Here is a 15,910-nt window from a genome sequence, read left to right on the forward strand (position 1 = left end):
AACAAGAAAATCTAATCCAAGAAAACCTTCATTATATTCATGCCTTGTTTTTTGAAAACAAGTGGTTTTTTTTTCGAGACAAAAAGCACAGTAAACCATAGTTTCAAATAAAAACCATATCAAATAATATATTATTAGAATTCATAACTTTTAAAATAGTTGCTCCAGGAGTAGAATTATATATGAATAAGAGATAATTTTTGTTCACTAATATACTAGATAATCATTCCACCCTATTTATGAAATGTTGTGTACAGCAAAATCTACGTTAAGTTGGCAATAAAAAAAGACTTTTTACCTAGTACATCGTATCAGATATAATCACCTCGTTGATATATTTGTTTGTTGTTCTCGTCTCTCGAGTTCGGGAAGTTGTTGATTCGACCTTTGGTCAGTTCAAACCAGATTGACTAGTTAATATTAGCTGCTTCAATGCGAAACTCGCGCCATTTAGGAACAATGTGTTTATGTAGACTAACATGAACGTCTTGTGTGGACTCTCAAATTTAAGTAAAATCATGTGAAAGACTAAAGATAACAAAGGGATATTTAAACTCACAAGTTAAGAACAAATCGAAGTCATAGCAAAACAACTAAAACGACGAAAAGACTTAACAATACACAAGAAACAACATAGAAGCACAACCCCCCCCCCCCCAAAAAAAAAAGAAACTAACACGTTTAAAGTCCGGCATTAGTAGTCTATTTAGTACAGAACATGGTCTGAGAGAACATGATTTATGTATTAGTTGCTATTGCCTTTTTACTAACGTTTAGTAATTGCGAGTACTATTTGATCGGCAGTTTTGGTCTTTTGTCTTTACGGTTTTCTTTTTTGTGGGCTTCGTACGATTTGACCAGACAGGTCATTTATAACTGATTTGTTTGTGTCTAATGTGATGTTACACCATTTCTCCAGTTAAGGTGGACGGCTTACCAATCACAAACTTAGGGACGACATCAAAAGATCGATGTAGGATAAAAAAACAAACTTAAATCAAATAGTTTGGGGTGGGGGTGGGGGGCTAAATTGCTGCAAGTTTTATATATCCAAAATCGCTTTTACATCTATCTCTATTGGTCAATCATTTTTTTTCCAAATGAAGTAAAGAGGGGGGGGCGGGTCAGTGAAAAAACTATGTGAATTAAGTTTTTTTTATCTTACATTGAACTTTTGATGTCGTCCCTTATTTAATCTCGTAATATCATGTGCCAAGGCAGAGCCTGCAATTCAAATGATTGGATGTTATTTGGATGTTATATGTTATTTTTTTGTCATATATGTTTTTGTTTATTTTTTTGTCATTTAGGTATAATTTGTTTCACATTTTTTCATGTCAGGGCCTTTTATAGATGACTATATGGTAGGATTTTGTTCACTGCAGAAGGCCGTACGGAAACCTATTATAGTTGCCTCAATACGCATCAAATGGACTTTATTTGATAGTGATCTCACTGACAAACATATCATATATTTTTATTTTATATTCATATATAGTTATGTTCTTGTCCCGATATGCATGTAATAATTGCTTCTAGACGTTAATCATTAATCTGTCTATCCACGTTTATCCAGACATCTAGAGATAACATGGAATTTATATGTTATAATTTTTATAAAAACATTTTTCGATTTTACTTTCATACTAAACTTGTGACGAATATAAAAAAGATGTGGTATGATTACCAATGAGACAACTATCCACAAAAGACCAAAATGACACAGACATTAACAACTATAGGTCACCGTACGGCCTTCAACAATGAGCAAAGCCCATACCGCATAGTCAGCTATAAAAGGCCCCGATAAGACAATGTAAAACAATTCAAACGAGAAAACTAACGGCCTTATTTATGTAAAAAAAACCAAAAAAAAACCGAAAAACAAATATGTAACACATAAACAAACGACAACCACTGAATTACAGGCTCCTGACTTGGGACAGGCACATACATAAATAATGTGGCGGGGTTAAACATGTTAGCGGGATCCCAACCCTCCCCTAACCTGGGACAGTGCTATAACAGTACAACATAAGAACGAACTATAAAAATCAGTTGAAAAAGGCTTAACTCCTAAGATGGACAAAAATACAAGTAGACGTGGCCCGGTACTTATACATCCCGACACAAAAAGACACAATGAACAGATCTGAGAGTACTCGCAGTTATCTGACAGCTAGTTCAAAGCCTCTAACAACTAATAAAAAAATATTTTGCTCAAAGCTTTTCACAAATGCAGAAATATCCCCTGCATGAAAGAGGGACGAAATATACAAGAAGGACATAAATAAACGTAGCATACAATTTACTGCAATAAGATTCTCAACTTTTAAGAATGTTTGGCTTCCTCGTCTGCAAGTGTTTTTGATAAAATAACTCAACATTCATAGAAATAAATTGTCTTAAAGTATTCATTAAAATACATTAATTGGCTATAGCCAAAGAAGGCTGTATATCCGAACAAATATGAATACTAGTATACTTATTCATAAACAGCATGAAACTTGCAGAACTTTGACTTTTGTGGGGGAGGAAGAAACTGGAGACGACATAGAAATAAAGATAAACAATGGCTTTGTGTTGACTGTTATCCAGTATTATGAGATGTATTAATATATTATTGTCAACACACATAGGAAAGGATGACAAACTATGCACTCCTTCACCGGTAACGCTATAATCTTCATTCTTACTCAACCATATTTAGATATTCCATTCAGAGATGACAGACAAAGATGGTTGACAAGAAAAACAAAATAAAGCCAATTATAACAATTCCACCAGCCGACACCGCAATGCACTACAAACACATCCTTAGATGCTTCAGTTAATACTTACACTACTGAAAATATTTTTTTTGGTTGTTTTCTTTTGTGTACTTCTTGCCTAATGCTGCTGTATAACAATTAGATTGACACACGTTTTTCAATGTTTTCGAAGGTTATGAAATGGTGACCTGTACAGAAAGTTCTCAAAGAGAACATATATATTGAACTGTAAATTGGGATTAAACATTGAAAGAATTAAAATGAGGTTTAATAAGAATATCAAAATATATTAAGAATGTTTTTTAGACTACTTTAAAAGTTTGTAAGCATGATTGCCGTATTTTTTTATTTGATGATAAACTATATGGGATGTCAATGGGAATATGTCAATTTTATTATAAATCTTTCGCATTTTTTATTTGAAGTTGAAAAAGTAATTTTGAAGATGTTTAAAATATATAAGATTAATCCGACTGTTTTAAAACATATAGCATCTATCAAACTGAATGTTTTAACATATAGGTTTAATTATAGATGTCCATAGATGTAATTACATCTATGGTTAATTACATCTATGGTTATGGTTTAACTAACTTTTTATTTAAAAATTGTCTTCGTATAAACTGTTCATGTTCAATTGGTATTAATTGAGAAATATGGAGAAACAATAGTGCATTGGTTATAAACGATAACGGTCACTTCAGACAAACATGCAGATTATTTCTAATTGCAATAACTCTAATGGTCTGATTGTATCTGAAGAATTATAAGTATGCTAAATACGTCTGACCATTAACTTGTTATGAAACAGACGTCGGAATATTGTCTATAACCACTATCAGAATGTAAGTGATGTTCATATCTGCGATAATGATCAAGCGCTTCATTGATAATGTCGAAGTCACGTGGCATTGATTATCTAAAATTCAAAACAAGTACGGAAGTTGAAATGATAAGTTGTTGTATTTCCCGGAGATTTATGATTAATGTTTGATTTTAAATGAACTAAGATTTTTAAAACAGAGGACAAATATAGGAAATACTTTATTTAATCATATGGTAGTGCTAGAAATTTATAATTGGTGAACTCGAGTTTTTTTACTATCACCAAAAAAGGAAGATGATGACTGGAAACACAAACTTCACGGTAAGATTTGTATATGCCCTTAATTTTGTAAATATTTTTAAAGAGTTTTCTTACATAACATGTCGTATTAATTCAAACAGTTGATATACACGAAAACTTTTGACATTTAAAAAAATCGACCATCCTGTTGTTCTATGTTGTTGGGTGTCTGCTTAAGCGGAGGAATCCAGTATTGTTGGTTGGGATGGCCTGTTTATTAATAAGGGTTGACAGGAAAATTTTAATAAATAAATAATTTGCTCCGATGCGTTTTACTTATTATTTTTGTACACATTTCTACATGTTCATGTTTCGAATTTAACCATTTAACAAAAGTTGATTTACACACGGAAGTATATTAAAAGAATATGGATACAAAAGTCCAAGGATTATCGTGAAAGATGCACATGAGACGTTCAATTCTGGCGCTAATTATTTTTATACTAACTTGGATATGTCTCTATACTATATATACTAGCTTTAATGTTGTAGAATGCACACATTATGGAAATTTGAAGAAAATAAAACCTAATGAAGATTTCACTAAAAACAAACAACAACGACAAAATTATAAAAGCACCAAATTTCTCTTGGTACTCAATTATAAACCTTTTGAAAAGTTACATGATGAACAATAGCTTAAATTTATCGTGTGTATATTAAAGATGTTAACGTATTCAATATACAAGAGGTACACTAGGTATTCTTGCTTTATGATATGATTGTAGCATATCAGGAAACACATAATTAATAACCATCTGGTATGCAATACGCAATACATTGTATATATATCAGCAATAAATCGCCCCTTTCCCAAACCCAATCGTGCAGAAACAAAACAAGACCATTAACAAGTAACATCTAGTAATTTAGTCTTCTATAAGCGGCAAGTGCTCACTTAATATGCTAAGGTATAAATCGCAAAATGTCTTTATGATAAATACATAGCTTTAATAGAAGTGCCAAATGAAAATCTGACATCAACCCACCCAATACAGAACGAAAAAGGAGAAAACAAATGGCATATCCGATTTTGTTCCTCTGCATACACTATATTTGTTAATTCATCTTTTTGAGAGTTATCAACCTTCTCCTTTTTACTCCGATCTGTGAATTAAGAGGCAATGAAAAGAAAAGAAAAATATTTCAGTTTAGAATATCATAATACAATTTTACTAAACCCTACCCATAACATATCGTAGCAAAATAAACAAAAATTTCGAATTACTTGAAATTAATCCAAACCGTTATTTTCTTCGGCCATTCAATGCACAATTTGATAATGAGTTCCTTAACGGTAATGATGCTTGTTTCTGTAAAAATGCGTTCTGTCTTTAATTATAGAAATATATGTTATAAATAATAGCAGTAACATATACATCGTATTAACACAAATGAAATTGAAAAAAAAAATGAACAACCTTTGAATGAAATTTTATTGCAAATAAAGGCTTTGACACGATGTCGGGTATAATTGGGTCCCATTTTTTCTATATCTTATTTTTTTTCGAGCATGTTAACCTAAAAACAACGTATTTTGTATTACCCCCTTTCTTGTATCAACAGAATATTATAAACTCTTAACTGTTTTCTTTTTATAGTTTTTTACGCTGTGCTGTTTCCTATGCCTTGTCCAAGAGATGGATTAGGACTGAAAGCTAAAATTAGGCCTGAAACTATCTGCATGTGACTGCCCCAAGTCAGAAGCATAGAATTCATTGGTTGTTGTCTAATATATTAGTGATTAATTTATTGTTTTATCATAAATCAGGGCGATTTTTCTTTCGTTTGAATTCTTCAAATTTTGTTATATCGCGGCCTTTTCTATATATATTGACTAATCTGTGTTAATGGGTTGTTTTTTTTTTAATTGTTGAAAGCCTTATGGTGAGCTATAATAACTGCTTAAATCCACATAATTTGGACATTGTTGGATTGTTTTGGGATTTTCAATCATACTGCGTCTCTTTATGTACGTTAACAATGTATGCTTGCCATTTCCCTTTGTTTTATACGAGGAAACGTTTATTTTCGTTTGACCTTCATGAGGAAACTTGTATTGTATTTAGGTCCTCACGAGGACTCTCGTGTTCTCGTTTAACATTGTAGAGGAAACTTGTATTTTCGTGAATAGTTTCACCGCAAAAAAGATGGCTTGATAACACAAGAGTATTTTTTTTTTTGTTTTTTTTTGTTTACATAATGTTTTTAGCAATGGCTTTTGAAAATGTGAATGGATTGTTTATTTCACATTGATTTTTGTCGAATTCTTGTTATCTAAAAGTAAAAGAGATCCCATAATTTAACACACATGCTTATTTCACAAGCCACTTCAAATTATAAAGATTTCGTGTATTTATCTAATAAAAAAAGACTGTATATCTTAAGTGTACTTTTAAAACAAAATTCGAGAGAAAATGACATCGCAATGACAAAATGAAAGACGACAGAAAGGCAAACCAGGTAAAAAAAAATACTATTTAGAAAACTAACGACGGGCTACACAAACACCACCAAAGACTGGAGTTGATTTCAGTTGGTCGTAATGATAAGCTGATTCTACTCCAATTATGGAGCAATCATAAAGCAAATACTCAAATTGGACAATTAAAGAAAATATGTGTGTTAGCCGTTTTAATACTACAAAAATGTACATGTATAACTATTACTTATTAACGTTAAGAATTGAATAGGAAATAGGGATGCAAACTGCTTGGAAGTTTGGCTGAATCTGTAGACATTTTATTGCTATTTTTACAGTGATGTTGTTGATAGAGCTACTACAGTTAAATATAATCCTTGTTTACTTATTAATCCTCTGAATAAAATAGTTCCGAAATTTTACCAATTTAACTCTGTAGTAAGCTCTTTGAATATTATCTTACATCCTAGCGATACATACATGTTGACATTGCGCAAGGTCGTACTTTTTCAGAATTTGTCTGACGTCTTAAACTGAAATCTTTTAGATGTGTATTTGTTGAAATTGTTATCTTGAAAAACACGGCATATTTATTCATTAATTTGATTTTGCTTTGAAATGCATGTACTCTCAAATCGAGACCGTGTATATAGATAAAAGACCAATGATGTTCGTTCGTTATTGAAAAATGTAGTGATCGATAATTTTTAAAACTCGAAATTTCGACTTATTTTAAACTCGAAATTTCAACTTATTTTAAACTCAAAATTTCGACTTTTTGTAAACTCAAAATTTCGACTTTTTTTAAAATCGAAATTTCGACTTTGATCTCAAAATTTCGACTGTTGAAATCTCGAAATTTTGACTTTTTCTAAGTACTTTTAAAACTTTGATATTAGTATTCAAACACAGTTATTACAATTTTAGAAGGAGTAGACATGGACGCAAATTATTAAATACTTAGGAAAAGTCGAAATTTTGAGTTTAAAACAAGTCGAAATTTTGAGTTTAAAAAAAGTCGAAATTTTGAGTTTAAAAGAAGCCGAAATTTCGAGTTTAGAAAAAGCCGAAATTTCGAGTTTTAAAAAAGTAGAAATTTTGAGTTTAAAGTCGAAATTTCGACTTTTTATAAACTCAAAATTTCGACTTGTTTTAAACTCAAAATTTCAAAGTTTTAGAAAGGCAAAATTTCAAGATTTTAGAAAGTCAAAATTTCAAGATAAGAAAAGTTAAAATTTCGAGCAAAATTTCGACTTTGAAAAAAAAGTTCACTGCTAATTTTATTTTTTCTATGTCCCTAATACGCTTCCGTAGAATAATATCAAAATTATGTTATTTCAATATAAAATCAAGATATTTAAAAATAATGCTCTTTAAACATTCAGAACAAATATTTCCAGAAAATATGCTATTCACATGAGTAAAGCGAGATATATCACGTCAAAAACATGTTTTTGAATGATATTTTGGTGACATTTTGCAATATATTTTAAAAATGTCAATAAAATGTTTTTGTGCTACATGGGTATGACAATATGTGAAATCAATTAAACGAAAAAATTGAAGGTCTGATTTCTTAGTATCAATTATAAACAATAACCAGTTATGGCAGCCAATTGAAATTTATTAACACTGGTCCAGGATCAGCTATTTGCTAAAGCCTACCATTATATTGGGTGCGTGGTAACTCAAGTTGGTAATACGACATGAAATGGATTGGTTTTTTTTCTTTCACTTTGACTAATGTTTCAGATAGTGTATAAATGAAATAAAATAAAGAATATTCCATATACCAATGTATTATATTCTCAATGTTACATTAAAGTTCTTTCGTCTATTGTCAAAAATAATTCGATCTGCAAACATTCAAAATAGACAATTACAAAAATAGTTATAACCATTTCATACAAATCAAAATAACAATCCTTATAAAACAAGTAATTACAAAAAGTCATTTTCAACAAGTAAACCATTAAAAAGATGAAACTCGAGTGTTAAATAAACTGTCTCCTTATAAAGAACAGAAATGATCAAACGACAAATAACTGTGTTGCCATAAATCGGATTCTTAAACATAGCGTAATGTCGTAATGTTACATAAAACATTATTTCAGCTTTGACTGTTGATCGCAATTTTTAAAGATGCCTACAAACACAACGTACAGTTAGAACGGCACGTATTTAGACAAATAGCTGTTCATTGATAGTGTAAAAACTATAGACGACTACGTATGCAATGGTCTTGCTGAATAATGTTTAAACTTGCCTCAAACAGAAAGTCAGCAAAAAAAAAAGAAATTAATAACTTAGTTATGGTGAATCTCCTCTGCATTTTTTATTTTTCATTCAAAGATTTTTTATTTGTCTCGATGTCGGAAAGTGGATAGACTATTCGTAGAGTTGAAACAATATCCTCCGAGATTAATTTCGAGAGGTTAACGACTATAAATCATAATGTTATTTTCGATGCTTTACATATTGCAGTTAAATACTTTGTAAAATGTTGCATAGAAAAACTTTCGAAATCATTTTTGAAACAAAACCGGAATTTTTTATCTCGGATTTGTGTGTGTGCATGACAACTTTTTCTAGCCCTTTTCAAAAAAGTTAATGGCTAAAAATTAACACAAAATCTAAGAAAAAATGATACTTTGAGGATGGCAGCTGGCTGGTTGGATGACTATTTGACGACGAGTGTAAATTGAATGCATATTCAGGACGAAAACATAAAAGTGTAATATGAACATGACACAACTTAGACAGATACGCCGAGATTTTTTTTTAACTGATGATGTTTCTTCACATGGTCCGCATAAAGACATATCACCTAATGCCCTGGTCACAACGAACCTACGACACATCTATACAGCGCCACGACACGAAATTTGGTCAAATCGCGGGTCATATGTGGTCGTCGTACGAAAATCGCACGAGAGTTGCACGACATTTTGAGCATCGTGGCGCTGTCGTGTGTCGTGGGACGAAAATTGGACATGCACTTTTTTTGCTCTACGATTTTTATCGTGTCACTGTCTAGTGGCTGTCGCGAAAGTGTCTTACAATCGTCGTGCGACTGTCGTGCGATAAACACATTGTCGTGGATATCAATATAATGCATTTTAATCAAACAATTGTCGCACGACTGTCGCAAGACAATCGTGATACAGTCTCACGATTGTGTCACAAATACCAAATTTCGTGCGATGATCGCACAACATTGATTGTCCGTCGTACGACAGTGGTACGTTCGCCGTGCAACATATTTTCGTTGTATTTAAAATACAATTCGATGGGCATGAATGTTTGGAAAAACATACCGACTACCGTTTAAACAGGATGGCTATTTCATCAGAACAACTATGCTTGACCCTGCTGAATAGGCGCTTTGACGGATCACAGCAAGAGCAAAATATGGTCCTGTTAGCGTTGATTCAAGCCCGTGAACAGTATAGGAACCAGTGGAACGCCCGACATTGGTGGGTTAGGCCATGGATCGAACGGCTCCTGATGTTGGGCAGTATAGTACACTGATGTAAGAGTTGGTGCGGGAAATTCCCGTGATTTCGTTGGATTCATGCGGATGGAGCCTGGCATGTTTCAAGAGCTTTTGTTGAGAGTCGCATCACAGTGGCACGACAGTCGTACGACAGTTGTACGACAGTGGGACAACAGTAACACGCGCATCCATTGACATAAACACCTGAAAAATAGCTCCAAACAACTCACGATTATCGCACGACTGTCACAAGACCAACTTGCGACAAACCCACGACAGTACAATTACATTTATTTTTTTCTGTCTTGTACCCATCCTGGAACCATCGTGGACATGTCGTAGCTGATGTGACCACTCGAAAGATTTTTTGACATTTTGCACGACAGCGCCACACTTATTTTAAAGATCTTCCACGACAAAAAATCGTACGATCTGTTGTGACCGGGGCTTCACACAGACATGCAATTTTGACAAAGAGCGGACCTGTCTTTCTTCATATTTCGCGTGCTTAGCGATGAAGTAGCCAATGCCAATTTCAAAGTCTTTTTGGTTTGACCTTGGCGAGGTTCGAACGAAAGACGTCTGTAGGCGATCAAGAGACCACCGAGGCGGTTCAGTTGCAGTCTGTTTACATATTTCATTACAGAAAAGGCTTTATATAAAACGTAGCAAATGCATTTGCAATCAGGTGCTTCAAAATATATTCGATTAAATAAGAAAACTTCTGTGAGATAAGCGCGTGTTGAAGTTTAGCGTAGAAACTGAACTGAAAGGACCATTAACCGCACGTTATCTATCTCACACTTTTAAAGATTTTTTTACACTTCAATTCCATCATTTTTATAGATCTTAATTATATAAATAACAAAATTTAGCAAACGTACTTTAACTTTAGTCTGGGAATTAGTGTAAAGGACAAGAAAGTTTATTCTAGAAAAAAAATACTAGAAGCCAATATTATCAGATTATTACATGGCATTTTTCATATCGCATGTATTATCAGCCTTAGGTTCAATATCAGCCCAAGAGCCGCATGGCTCGAGGGCTGATATTGACCGAGGGCTGATAATACATGCGATATGAAATATGACATGTTATGATCTTTTTATCATATGCTTCAACAGTAGAGAAAAATAACAGATTCATATATTGATCCTTCTGGTTCCCGAAAAGATCTTGAAAGAGTAAAAAGTTCACGGACGTCGGACCCAAAATTTGATACATTCAATAAGAAATCTTTCTATCATATGCCTCAACAGAGAGAAAAAAAAAACCCATTTTAATATGGACGAATCGACAAAAAAATAATTCAACAATATACATAATGAAAATTGTTTGGAAAAGTCAACTTTTTTTAAAGTAACTTTCTAAATTATGTTTCAGAAAAACTTAAAAAATGCATTTATTTAATATTTTTTTTTTAATTTAATTTAATTATTTTACACAATATACTTTCCAGTATTCATATAATTGTTTTGTACACTAGTTTGTAATGTTTTTCACTGAAAACGTAGCATTAAGGTGTATTTTCCGGAATTTGCCGAGTATCACCGGAATGCCATGTGATAACGTTACGGAAAGGCATGTGATAACAATCGAAGCATGTGATAAACTTTTCATATCAGCCCGCTAAGCACCAATTCGAAAAATATAGAAAATACTTTAATTTAATGCTATTATCATACGGTAAAAATCATATGTTATTAAGTCTAAGTATATGATAAGAAACGATATTTTACGGGGTTTGGGGATATTAAGAAAATACATATATCTTGTAAAAAGTTTTTTAACGTTTTTGATGATTTTGACTCACAAGTCTAGTGTCTATGTGGTTAAAGAGAAAGTTCTGGTACAGTTGATGTTTGATTTTCATTTTGTTACCAACTTTTAATTGAATTAGAAGGAAAAACAATAACTGCACTTCTCCATGATTTATATATTATCAGTCAAATACTTTTCCAGTGTTGAGCATGTTTTTATACTGCAATAATTCAAAATAACACAATCGTTCATCTTTAATTGTTTTAGCTCCTAAATAATGCAGGTATCAGGTGCCATGTCTGACAGATAAAGAATTTTTTTGGTTAAGAGATTTGAAATCATTTCCCCAAAATAAAATATTATCAAGTTTTAACTGTTAAAAAAGTTTAATGTACTATTAAGTATATTTATATCACTGAAACGGCCAGAAGATGCCAAAGTAAAATTATTATATCATTAAAATCTTGATTTTTGTGAAGCATTATTTAAGAAAAAGAAGAAGATTAAGGTAGTTTTTGTTTTTGTATACTAACTGCTGTGATTGGAATTCATGATAGATATTCCGGTTTGTTGTAATGGCTTCGTGCTGCTTTGAGCATACAAACAAACGTAATAATATTGGAATCTTTTATGTTTTAATATACTTAGGGAAAATCACGGTCTAAATGAGTAATGAATCAACTGCGAAGTTATTATCCATAACATAATATTATAGAGATATAGGAGAGACTGCTGAGATAAAACAAAGAAATGCATCAATAGTAAAAGCTTTACTTATCTCTTTATTTGCATAGGAAACAAATGGAAAGATTTGGAAATAAGAATATAAACTAAGCTGGCCTGAACTTAGTCTTTTTGAACATTTTACATTAGCTAATCTTAATTCCGATTATCTGAAATATATACGAGTAAGAGCTTATAGCTTATCCGAAGTATCAGATGCTGACAATATAACACAAACATAAAACGATACTTGATACATCCATTCAAAGCCAGAACGTCAACATTATTTACTGTTTTTGTATAGTTGCATTCTAATGAAACACTCTTGGTGTCGTATTTGCATTGTTCGTTTGCTGTTTCATAAAGATAATCTTCACAACTCCTTTTATTTAAATCAAATTTCTTGGATGCATGGAGTTTTTCTGATAGAATGTTTTTCATAAACATTCATTTTTTATGTAAATAACGCCGTTAGTTTTCTCGTTTCAATTGTTTTACATTGTCATATCGGGGCCTTTTATAGCTGACTATGCGGTATGGGCTTTGCTCATTGTTGAAGGCCGTACGGTGACCTATAGTTGTTAATGTCTCCGTCATTTTGGTCTCTTTTGGACAGTTGTCTCATTGGCAATCATACCACATCTTCTTTTTTATATTGGCTTGAAAATAATACGTTTTGCTTGATCGTGAGAACAGGATTTCCGATATGTTTTGCATTATCTAGCCTAAGAACAGTTGTAGTTAATTCCCTAATGATGATCTTAGCAGGTTTGTTTTAAAATAAAACTCTAATGTATCAACTTTTCCTCAATATCGAACTCAAAATTACTATATAAAAGTACATATAGAATCAATTGAACGATTTATGTACTATGCTTGTTTCAATTTGACCCGTCTGTGAAAGTATATTAAATTTCTTTCATATTGCATTCATAGTCGATCTAAAAACAAAATAACAGAACAGCCAAATCGTTAAAAGTTTTATGTATTAAAGCTCGACAGAACATACAAATCAAACTTTTACGAGTTTAAAAAAAAAAAATAATATCATTAACATTTCATTTCATTTCAACTCTCATTTTTTTACTCAATACTTAATGTTGCATTCCCTTCTCATATTTTTTTAAGTGTTGTTGTCTTGACAATTATTAATTAAGTTGTGTTATGTAATAAGGAGATACATTTGTATTGATTTCTTGTGCCTTGAAGTTTGACCTTAGTACAGTTGTTATTTTTTGGTAGACTTTGAAGTGTTTTATTCTTAAGTTTTGAGAGATACTAATTTTATTCCACATCGAGATGGAATCGTATTAATTGCGAAAATGTTATGTATTCTTTTTTTAAATCTTCTCGCTTAGTGCCAACAACAAGCAAAATCTTTTATTAAATTTTGATCATCAGAGTATTGTCACAGACAACTGAAAAAGAGAAATACTCTTTTTGAGGTAATACCTGTGCGGTAAGAGAGATTTCAATCTGCAAAGTTATTTTCAAGTAAAATGCACCGTATCATTCACCATGCTTTATTTATTTCTTGCTGAAACGGTAAATATGAGGAATTACAGTTTTGGTGCTTCATTTAAGAATAAATGCTTCTCTTTATGATTTTATTAGAGTGTAAATGTATTTACATTTTGTATGCAATGCGGAAGCGGTTAATATTTAAACTGTGCGCACAATGAACGCTTTTACAGGCCTATAACATTATAATGAGAAGCATTCAATTCTTTCAATTATAATTTAATGCTACAACCTTGAAATTAAGTGTAATAAATACCTACCTCTAAGAATATTGTTTTGCTTGGTAAGTAGATGACAATTGTTTTCATGTGGAAAAGGATTACAAGGAACTCTCAATTAAAAAAAAAGTGTCGTGGGCGTGTTTGATCGATAAAGTAGTAGATTCTACAAAGTCAGCAGAGAGAATTACTATGTATAATTGAAAGGATTTAAATATTTCCCAATTTATTAAGGTGGATCACTACCAAAACGATAGAAATATTTCTGTTTACACGATAATTAACTAGGATTGATAAGATTATACACTTGATTTTTACAATGGGTTCGCTTCGCAAGACTCAGACGAAAGATTAATTTAATCCGGAGACTGAACCGACTTTTGTACCTGGACTGTCCGTGACTGTTCTCATTTGTTTAGTTCACAGCAAATGGCAGACATAAGACTTTATCTGCAGTCTTTGTTTGCAAAAATCTTAATTGACTAGGATAGTCAGTTTTCGTATCGAAGGTCGGTGGTTTTTCTTCTATCCATAAAAACTGACTGCCACGAAATAGCCCGAATGTGGGGCTTACAGGTCTGTTTGCGAAATAATAGATGTTTCTGTATTTATAATCATAACAACGGTCAGCTGGTAATTAGTTATCAAAGGTACAAGGATTATAATTTAATACGCCAGACGCGTGTTTCGTCAACATACGACTCATCAGTGACGTTCAGATCAAAATAGTTGTAAAGCCAAAAAAGTACAAAGTTGAAAAGCATTGAAGACCCCAAATTCCAAAACGTTGTGCCAAATACGGTTAACTAAAGGTAATCTATATATAATTCTTGGGATAAGAAAATCATTAGTTTTTCGAAAATTTAACGTTTTGTAAAAGGAAATTTATAAAAATGACCATATAATTGATATTCATGTCATCACCAAAGTGCTGACTACTGGGTTGGTGAAACCGTGGTGATTAAGTCACCAGACATTTCTGTTTTATTATTTTGTGTACAGTATTTTAAATTTATATCAAATATATTGGATTCATATTTAAGAGATATGAAAGATACCAAAGTGAACATTCAAACTCATAATTCGAAAATAAAATGACAACACTAGGACAAAAAAAGGGAAAAGACCAAATTAAATGATAAACAACAGTACACAAAAGACAATATACAAAACTAAAGACTGAAGACCAAGACAGGGGGCGATCTCAAGTATACTCCGGAAAGGTGAGCAGATCCGGCTTCACATGTGGCACCGGTCGTGTTGCTCATGTAATTGCATATGTTGACAAGTGTAACTCGGTTGGTCAAAGGAGAAGGTTCACGAAGGGTTAAAATTGGCCCTGATTTTTTTATGTTTTTTAAATTGGGGCAAAAAGTTACAAATGTCACATAGAAATATTTGTGATAATACTACTAAGACAAAAATATTTTTTTCTGGCACTTTCCTTTACTATTTATGGAGCAATGACCCCTTCAATGAGTACAATTTGTATTAAAAGGTCAATTTTGGTACTTTTTGTCCATAATTTTAATTGTTTTTGGCATAATTAACCTTGGCCTCCATCTACGATCCTAAAAGTGTTTATATTGATGAAATCTATATCAAAATTGGAATCTTTTGGTTACAACACATTCTGGATCGTAGGTGGCGGCCAATGTGTTTCAAAAGCTTTTAGGTCTAAAAAATGCACAAAATCATCATATTTTGACAAAATGTCCAAAATGGGCTTACTTTGGCAAATATCTTGTAGTCTTATGAAAAGAACTGATATATTTAGCACTTATACTTTTGAAATAGACCCATTTACGAACCAAATTGAGACCTTTTTGGTGTTTTATGATAAAGTTGATATTTTAGGCCATTTTGTGCCAT

General features: G+C 32.0%; 1 protein-coding gene across 2 annotated transcripts in view; it reads left to right on the plus strand.

Annotated features, from left to right (window-relative positions):
* The first annotated feature begins 3,656 nt into the window (after window positions 1–3,656).
* Window positions 3,657–15,910, plus strand: part of LOC143062963 (secretin receptor-like) — a 73,015-nt gene continuing 60,761 nt past the window's right edge. For both annotated transcript variants that reach the window (XM_076234833.1, XM_076234832.1), the window contains exon 1: window positions 3,657–3,918. Coding sequence is in view for 1 of the 2 variants with exons in the window: in XM_076234832.1 (XP_076090947.1) it covers window positions 3,892–3,918 (27 nt within the window). In the remaining variant the exon portion in view is untranslated. The remainder of the gene's footprint in view (window positions 3,919–15,910) is intronic.

This window comes from Mytilus galloprovincialis, chromosome 2 (genome assembly GCF_965363235.1).
Source record: "Mytilus galloprovincialis chromosome 2, xbMytGall1.hap1.1, whole genome shotgun sequence".
Classification (NCBI taxonomy): Eukaryota; Metazoa; Mollusca; class Bivalvia; order Mytilida; family Mytilidae; genus Mytilus; species Mytilus galloprovincialis.